At 54.3% G+C, this 8673-nt stretch overlaps 1 protein-coding gene across 14 annotated transcripts in view; it reads left to right on the plus strand.

Annotated features, from left to right (window-relative positions):
- Window positions 1-8673, plus strand: part of RIPOR1 (RHO family interacting cell polarization regulator 1) — a 132125-nt gene that overhangs the window by 105277 nt on the left and 18175 nt on the right. For 12 of the 14 annotated variants that reach the window (XR_003095632.1, XM_025211819.1, XM_025211814.1 and 9 more), the window contains 9 exons: window positions 24-47; window positions 1233-1286; window positions 3456-3608; window positions 3733-3796; window positions 4588-4631; window positions 5049-5174; window positions 6570-6718; window positions 7443-7572; window positions 8117-8260. Coding sequence is in view for 13 of the 14 variants with exons in the window: in XM_025211819.1 (XP_025067604.1) it covers window positions 24-47; window positions 1233-1286; window positions 3456-3608; window positions 3733-3796; window positions 4588-4631; window positions 5049-5174; window positions 6570-6718; window positions 7443-7572; window positions 8117-8260 (888 nt within the window). In the remaining variant the exon portion in view is untranslated. The remainder of the gene's footprint in view (window positions 1-23; window positions 48-1232; window positions 1287-3455; window positions 3609-3732; window positions 3797-4587; window positions 4632-5048; window positions 5175-6569; window positions 6719-7442; window positions 7573-8116; window positions 8261-8673) is intronic. The other 2 variants (XM_025211823.1, XM_014523009.2) reach the window with 1 other exon arrangement.

Here is an 8673-nt window from a genome sequence, read left to right on the forward strand (position 1 = left end):
CTTTCACCCTTTTTCTCCTCCAGGGCTTTCTCTATGACCTCGATAAGGTAAGGTCCTGGAGCATGTGCAGCCTGCTGGGGTCCTGGGAATAGCAGGGCAGACCCTTCACTGAATTCCCACCTGCCTAGAACTGGGGACCTGGAGTTTCCACCACCCTGGGGCCTTGCCACCCATTCACTCTTTTTCCTTGATGTCTTCTGCTAATGCAGCCCCTCTGTGTGGGGTAGTTGCTGTGCCCCACATGGCAGTCCTTACTTGCAGAATTACTTGAAGGCTGGATTCTTTGGGGGCTCTTGGGTTTTGCTGGGGCTAATGGTGTCTGAAAAGGGTCAGCAGATGCAGAGAGGATGGTAGTGGTGAGGTGCAGAGGGTAGACTCAGCTTCCAGATCATCCTCCTTCCCCGCCCTTGTTAAGTTGCACTGTGTCCAGCTCTGAGACACAGCTCCTCCTTTCAGGAGCCACTCAGAAACACAGAAAAACTGAGACACCAGTGAGTGAACCAACGGGCCTTGTTTGGAAATCCAGAAGCTGGGCATTGAAGAATTAACACACGATTGACTTCACTCTGGTCCAAACATTCAGTGTCCAGCATGTGGCTGGGTCTGCATTGACATTGTGTTTGGGGTTCTCTGGGCTCACAGACAAGTGCAGTCACTGCCTTTTCTGTTGCTTTATATAGGTTAGACAGAAGCTTTTATACGTTTCAGTTCTGCTTGGGGGTTTGCGCTAGAAAGTCAGGTTCTGTCTGACCTAAAAAAAGCATGTGGTTGGGTGGAGAACTAGCAGCGTTATACCCTGATTAGCAGTAGGGAAATGAGACCTGATTGAACAGGAATGAAAGTCATTTTTAGCCAGGTTGTTTCAAATTTAGAGTTGTAGCTGGTTTCCTGCTAAAACCAGTTTAACTCCAATTCTTGAGGAAACCCTTGGGAGAAAAACACTCCCAGAGGCAGGCTGTCCCTGCCCTTTAAGTAAAAGGCTGAGGGGTCATGCTAATTTTTCATGGAAGACCCTGTAGGAACAGGGAATAATACTCTTTATTGTTTGAAGGTAGAAATGATCTTCTTAGGCTTGCTCCATATGTCTTGTAGCAGCAGTAAAGGCCCCCACCTGGGCCTGGGCTGACCCCTTTGTGGGCACTCTTTAGGCAGGAATCAACTATTGCCCCTGTAGCTGCTGCTTTGCCTAGTTCCATGCTCCTCCTGATGTGGCTCCTTGTTTTGTCTTCTAGCAAGTCAAGTCAATCGAGCGGTTCCTGCGGCGGCTGGAATTCCATGCTAGCAAGGTAATGGCACACAAGCTGGACCCACAGCTGTGGGGTAGGGGAAGCCTGGCAGAGAGCAGGGTGAAGCTCTGATACCCATCTCTTTCCTTTGTAAATACTTTAGTGCTCATTAAAGCTGGGATTCATTCCAGTGAGGCATGCCTCTCCTCTTGCAGCTCTGCAGTAGGGCTGTGCAAAATTTTGCCGAGTGTTTCATTTCGAAGCTGTTTCAACGTGTTTCAAGCTTGAAACAGTGAAATTGAAACGAAACAAAAAGCATCGAAACAGCTTTGAAACGAAATGAGGGCACTTGAAACGTTTCGAGTTTCGAAGCAGCCCAGTGGTGGGAGGCAGGGGAGAGCCAAGGCTGCGCTCTGAGCTGCTCCGCAGCCCCATGTAGCTCAGCCTGGCAGGGAGCACAGCCCTGGCTCTCCCCGCCTTCTGCCACCGGACTGCACCCCATGGGGCTGGTGGAGCTGATCGCAACACAGTGCTGATTCTGCCTGCCTCCCACTGCAGGGCTGTGCTCTGATCAATTCCACCAGCCCCCTGGAGCACAGCCCAATAGCAGGAGGCTGTCAGAGCTGGGGCTGTGCTCCACCTCCCACCACCGGACTGAGCTCCGAGTGGTTCTGGCAGCCCCATGGAGCTTAGCCTGGCAGCAGGAGGTGGAGCGTAGCCCTGGTTCTGCCCATCTCCCACCACCGACCTGCACTCCGATCAGCTCCACAAGCCCCATGGAGCCTGGGCAGCATTTGTCTTTCCTGGTGCTAGGTGCAGGCTGTGCCCAGCGCCAGTTCCAGGTGGCAGCATCCTATCATCAAGGATTTAGAATACAGCCAGTGCCTGTAACCCTTTTCTGCCTGGGCTCTGACTTGCTAGCCCCACTTCACCCCTCTCATTTTATCCCACAATGTACTGCATGTGAAGCAAGGGCAGCAAACAGCTGGTTGGTGATTTTTTTTTGTTCATAGAAACCCTCAGTCTTCAATCCTCTGTTCCTTGGATATTCCCTGCCCCCAGTTCTTGGAGAGGTCCTTTCATTTCCCTTGTCTGTGGTCAGGAACAAGCTGGCATGTTTGTTCTCTTCTGCCTTCTAAAGTAACTCCAAGTAACCTACCAAGGGAGTGCAGATAATCAGGCTTGGTTGGGGCCTGTACAGACAGAGCCTGCTGGTTGGGGCGATGGTGGTCCTTTCCCAGACAGTGTCACGGGAATGCTGCCTCACCTCAGGCCCTGCCTGACTAGAGTCTGCTCCTAATTATTGTTTGTTCTGGATCTGAATGCCCTGAGTCACGGCTGGCTGGATCATGCAGTGAGTTAGCAAGTTGCTGTTGTCTGGCCTCTGGAGCAGCCAAGGTTCTTGGGACTGGGAGTCCTGGCAACCAGGGAGGTTGCATGCACAAGTCTGTGCTCCGCTAGGCTCCTCTGAGGGGCTCGTGCCTGGCCCACGGCTCTGCCTCCATCTGTCCATGCTTGGTGGCCAGAAGTCAGAGCCTGCTGTATGTGGCTCTAGCAGAGTACCCTGGCTCAGCTGAAGAGGTGCCTGGGGTTGGTGTTCTAAGGGCTGGCTCTGATGCTAGCTGGGAGGAGTGGTAGCAATCTGTGCAGAGAATGGCAGCTGCCAGGGAAGAAGGTTTCTATGGGGTTGAAATGACTCTGGAGCTGTTCCTGTTCTGCAGGTGAAGATGTCCCTGGGACCTGAGCAGGGTGGCAGTGGGAAGGCAGCCAGCTCTGTAGAAGTGTGCCAAAGCTGTCCCATGTTGTGATGCCTTCCTTACCTTTGTGCCATGATACCATGCTGGAGTTCTGATGCCACATGGTGCCAATGGCAAAGGCCTGATGCTGTGGCCATAGCATGCCATTTGGACTGGTAGCCCTTGCCCTCTGGGCAGGTGATGGCCTTGGTTCCTGCCATGCGAACGCTGCTGTGTGGGGCACTCTGGGAGGGCTCCAACTCTGCTTCCCATAGGTGAATCTAGCTGGCTATTCCTCCTGAGCTGACCAAAATCCAAACTGCACCATTTCCTGTTGGGACAGAGAGAGCCTGAGGGGAAGGCCAGCTGACTGCAGGAAAGGGTGGACTAGAAATGAGGGGACACGTCTGCCTGTAGCTAATCCATTGCATGTGATGGGCATCCCAAGCCCTGTGCCCTGCCTCTCATTGTGGTGCTGTGGCTGTCCTTGCAGATTGACGAGCTCTACGAGGCATACTGCATCCAACGGCGGCTCCGCGATGGGGCCCACAACATGGTCAAGGCGTATACAGCTGCTTCCCCAGGCAGCAGAGAAGCACGTGAGAGCCTGGCTGAGGCCAGCAAAGGCTACAAGGAGTACACAGAGGTGAGGCAGCTGCAGCCTTATGGGAGAACAGAGAGCAGTTCTGGAGGGTAAGGGACAGGGTGGGAGCTTGCAGGTAGCCCACCGGCTGCTGCTAATGCATGCCTCTGGTTCCTCTTATCCCCAGAATATGTGCCTGCTGGAGAGTGAGCTGGAGAGTCAGCTGGGGGAGTTCCATGTGAAGATGAAAGGTAAAAAGGCCTGCCTCATATGTATAGCCAGCAGGTGAAAGGTTCTGCCCACAGGCCCTTGACTGGTGAGGTGAGGGCTTGAGCATGGGTGGTGACTCATCCATATGGTTCAAGCCATGCCTGCTTCTTGCTTAGGGGCTTTAGAACCAAGCAGAGAGCTGGGAAACAAAACCTGGCTCCTCAGTTTTCCTCTGGCCCTTGAGTCAGAGGAAGGACTTCTCCTTGTGAGCAGGTGCTGCACAACCCAGTGCCCCTCACTCACGACCTGCTGCCTCCTGCCCCCAGACCACCAGTATGTGGGGCAGGGAGTGCCCCAAGCAGCCCCTTGCAGGGTGGACCTATGACAGCCTGCAAGGGAAAGGCCATGGTTTCCCACATTTTTCGCCTTTAAAGGAGAATCCATTTTTGAAGTTTGATCCATTTTTAAAGTTTGTTCACAACCCTTTTCATATATTTTTGTGACCCACTTTTGGGTCATGACCCGTGGGTTAAGAAATGCTGATCTAGTCCAACCCCCTGTGAGGCAACGTCATCCCTATCCAAACCATCCCATACAACTATAATATAAATTCTTCATAAAACTACCATCAACCCTGACACGACATAAGACATAACACCCTAATCCGCCACAGGTAAAGTAGGCCAGCATCCTGCTTCTATAAAAGGCTATTAATATATGCTCAAGAGATCCTAGAGAGGGCCATGTCCCCATGGTTCAGGCTGTGCCTACCTCTGCTTAGGGGCTCTACTTAAATGGGCTGATTCTAACTCCCTGCTCTGTGCTTCTTCAGGACTGGCTGGGTTTGCAAGGCTCTGTGCTGGGGACCAATATGAGGTATGTGGAACTGCTTGTTTGCAGCCAGTAGTAGATGCAGCAGGACTTGGATCATTCCCTCTGTGTGCCCAGACACTGCATAAAGGTCCAGAGCTCCCTGCTGTTCCCATGTTTTGCCAGGTGGATCTGAGCTGAATAAGCCTGAGCAGGCCTTTTAGGGACAAGAGGGGAACCTTGTGGGTATCTCCCTTTTCCCAGAGACCTCCAGCAGAGCGAGAGGGACTGCTGCCTTCCACACATGCACTTGGCTCGATGCAGGCCTGGCTGGGAACTGGCAGTGTCCACAGCAAGGCCCTACTACAGGGGCTTCGCTCTGCCTCCAGACTTGAGGGGGAGATTGGTAGATACTGGTGTTTGGTAGGGGGTGTGCATGCAAACTCTATCTCAAGCCTCAAGGCAGCTCTTTCTTGCTCTCAGATCTTCATGAAATACGGGCGCCAGCGGTGGAAGCTAAAGGGGCGCATCGAGGTGAATGGGAAGCAGGTGTGGGACAGTGAGGAGATGGTGTTCCTGCCCCTCATCACAGAGTTTCTCTCCATCAAGGTACATGGCACCCCAGGTGCAAAGGGGCAGGCAGGGTTGGGGGGGGACTTGGACTGGGAGCACCATGTCAGTCTTCCCTGGGCAAAGCTAATGGACTTGGACTGGGTGCACCATGTCAGTCTTCCCTGGGCAAAGCTAATGCAGGTCTGCAAGGCAGGGACACACCCTCTGGAATGGGCAGGGAAGCAGCTCTCATCTTAATCAGCTCCAGTTTCATGAAGGGTTCAAACAACCGCACCCCCCCCACCCAGATACATATTTCTCACAGCTGCAGGACTCCCATACTTGCAGCAGATGGGAGAGTAGTCATGGGGCAATGAAACAGTGACCTCTGATTGCTGTGGGGTCTTGCAGTGAGACTGTGCAGCTAGTCACTGCATGTTCACTGTTCTAGCTGCTGCCTTATTGGCATCTCCCTCTCCTGGTTTTCTTCTGACCCCCTTTAACATACACAGTGAAAGTCCCACACCAGGAAGCAAGGAGTTTTACCTATTAGCAAGGTTGCCACAGCAGTGGAGGGCTCTGAAAGAGGCTGCCTGTCTCCACTTTCCCTGAAATGGGGAATCTCCCCAGTCCCTACTGTGGTGACTCACCGTATGTCTCTGATCTGTGCTGTACCTCCAGTCCTTGATCGCTGTCCCAGAGGGAACAGGCCAGCAGATAACTCTCCCCCAGCTATAGTGCTCCTCAGATAGGTGTGGTTGTGCCAAGCTGCTGACATAGCTGTGCCAGCTGCCCTGCTGTATGTTTTGCACTCAGCATCTGCTGCTGTCTGGTTTGGTCTGGAAGGCTTAGCTGAGAGAGTGAGCTGGAGAAGCAGAATGCAGAGGTGTTGGGAGGTGGAGGGGGATAGTGGCTGCACCACTGAGACAGCAGGTGCTTGCTGCTTTAGAAGCTCTGCTGTGCCCTTGGTAGTGGGGGTGATGTGCTGTGGCTGGGGGGAGTCTGGTTAGACCTTGCTGACAGGCTGTGGTGTGTGTGACACACCCAGATGCTCACACTGAGTGCCATGAGCTTGTGGGGAGCTGTAGCTCCAGGCATCCTGCCCCAGGGCGCTCACAGGGGCCTGTGCCACCTGGGCTGGTGTTTGTGCCTTATTTTGCTTCAGGCTGTCTGCATTTTCCTGTGGCAGAGGGGAAGGATACAGGCAGCAGGCATATGGGTCTGAGGAAAACCAGGAGGGGGCAGCAGCTTCCAATTAACTGAATGTTTCTGTCATGTAAATCCCGATAGTTCTGGGTTCTGCAGTGCTCACACTGAGGCCATGATGACGGTGCCTAGTTGAAGTCAAGAGCATTGAGCATTGCTTGTGCTGCTTCCCCAGACTTGTGGGTAGCCATCAGACACACCCTCTCTCTGCTGAGTTGCCCTCAGCCCCTTCTCCTTCTCCCCCAGGTGACGGAGCTCAAGAGCCTGGCCAACCACGTGGTGGTTGGCAATGTCTCATGTGAGACCAAGGATCTGTTTGCGGCACTGCCCCAGGTGGTGGCAGTGGACATCAATGACCTGGGCACTATCAAGCTCAGCCTGGAGGTGACCTGGAAGTGAGTGAGAATGTGGACTTGTTGGGCCCAGAGCTGCATTGCCTCTGGCTGTGCCCAGGGAAGTGGGTGTCTTCTTGAGGGTCATGTCCTGTCCCAGCAGTGCCACCCTGGGGTGCTTCTGGGTTCCTTGATCTCTGCTTGGGGGCAGTTCTAACTGAGGACCAGCAGCCATCTGCCTGGCTGTGTGCACCCTTTACCTTCCCTCCCTAACACCTATCCCCAGCAGGACTGGATGTAATTAGCAGCCCCAACTGGGGTTGAGGCTGTGCTGTCCCCACTCTCCCCTTCTCGTGCTGTGGCTACTTCAGCAGTGTGTGGGGGTGGGAGAACATCGCCCATCCTCTATCCCTCTCTGAGCTCCACCAAGGGTCCCCACCTCCTTCTCCTGCAGACCCCTTCCTGCTGTGTGACTGGACTCTGCTTGCTGTTGCTTTCCATGCAGCAGAACCTGGCTTGGTGCTAGCTATTATGGGGCTAATGTCAGCAGTGTGTGTGGCCTCTGGCTCTCCAAACTTCCACTTGGTCATTCATGTCATTTCCAGCCCTTTACCCCATAGCACAAAGGGTTTGTGGGGCTGTAACAATGAGCACAAGGAAAATAAGGAGGGAGATTGGGGAGTTCAGTCCCAGGCCTGATCCTGGAGTCCTTCACCCCTGAGAAAGTAAGGTTGCATCAGCCCTGTCCACAGCTGTGCCCCTCTCACCTCGCTGCTCTTGCTCCCAGCCCCTTTGACAAGGATGATCAGCCTTCTGCTGCCAGCACGGTCAACAAAGCCTCCACTGTGAACAAGCGATTCTCCACCTACAACCAGAGCCCACCCGACACGCCCTCCCTGCGGGAGCAGGCCTTCTATGTAAGTGCGCCCAGCTGCCCCTCTGCCTGCTCAGCTTCCTGAGGGGGCTGGGCCAGGCCAGGTTGGGAACACGCATGACTGGGGGGAGGGGAACTTGACTGGGCTGGGGAGAGTGTGATCCCATGTTCATCCTGAGCTGTCAGGAGGGTCCTGTACGAAGGACATGTTTCTCTCTCAGGGCCATGATGCGTGCAGATCAACATGGGGCATCCCAAAGCTTGGGACTTTGCTCTTTCTTTCATGTGCTCTGACCACAGTGGAGTAGGGCTGTAGCACTGCAGGCCACATGTGACAAGTGAGCTCCCCAGCGGCACAGCCTTCGGGACTGCTGCTTTATTGATTTCTTTTTCCTACATGTTTTCCTGGGAAAGGAGGGAGCAGCCCCACCAGCCAGCCAAATACTCAGGAGACCCCCTGTAGCTCCCAGGGGAGGGAGAGGCGAGCTGTGGCTTTCTGCTCCCTCTGTTCCAGCCATGAGGTCCAGAGACAAAGCCATAAGCCCCTCTCCTTCCCTGCTGACAGCTGCCTCTTCTCTCTGCCTAAGAGCACAGCACGGGCAGCCACCAACAAGCACAGGTGGTCTTTGCTGGACATCTTCCGTGAGACGCTCCTCGAGAAGCTGTCTCGGAGCTGCTCCTGCAGTGATGTCTCCTCAGTCGAACTTGGGAGATGTCCACGGCAGGGCTCTGTAAGTTCTCTGGCTCAAGCTGGCCTGTAGCTTAGCCTGGGTGTCTTAGTCACCTGACGTAGCTCTAGCTGCATCTTGCCTCCTACTCACTAGTCTGTTTTTAGGTAGGTACCTGCTTTGTGTGGCCAGAAATGGGTAGGGCTTCCCAGCCATAGGGGGCCAGGCCTGCAGGACTCCCATCAGTTAGAAAGGAGGGTGTGGGTACTTGATGGAGTTTCTGGGATGTCTCCAGTCCCTGCTGTGGAGGACTGACATGGAGTGACAGTGGCCAGTTGACTCCAGGCTGGACACCCCATTGCCTACCTGCATTGGGATCTGTGTGAGAGTTCAGACCCGGAGCAGTGTTCTGCTTGCCATGGAGAGCCCTCGCCATCCCTGGCCTCCCTGAGAGTCGGTCTGGCCTTGGGCAAGAG

Source organism: Alligator sinensis, unplaced genomic scaffold (assembly GCF_000455745.1).
Source record: "Alligator sinensis unplaced genomic scaffold, ASM45574v1 scaffold260_1, whole genome shotgun sequence".
Classification (NCBI taxonomy): Eukaryota; Metazoa; Chordata; order Crocodylia; family Alligatoridae; genus Alligator; species Alligator sinensis.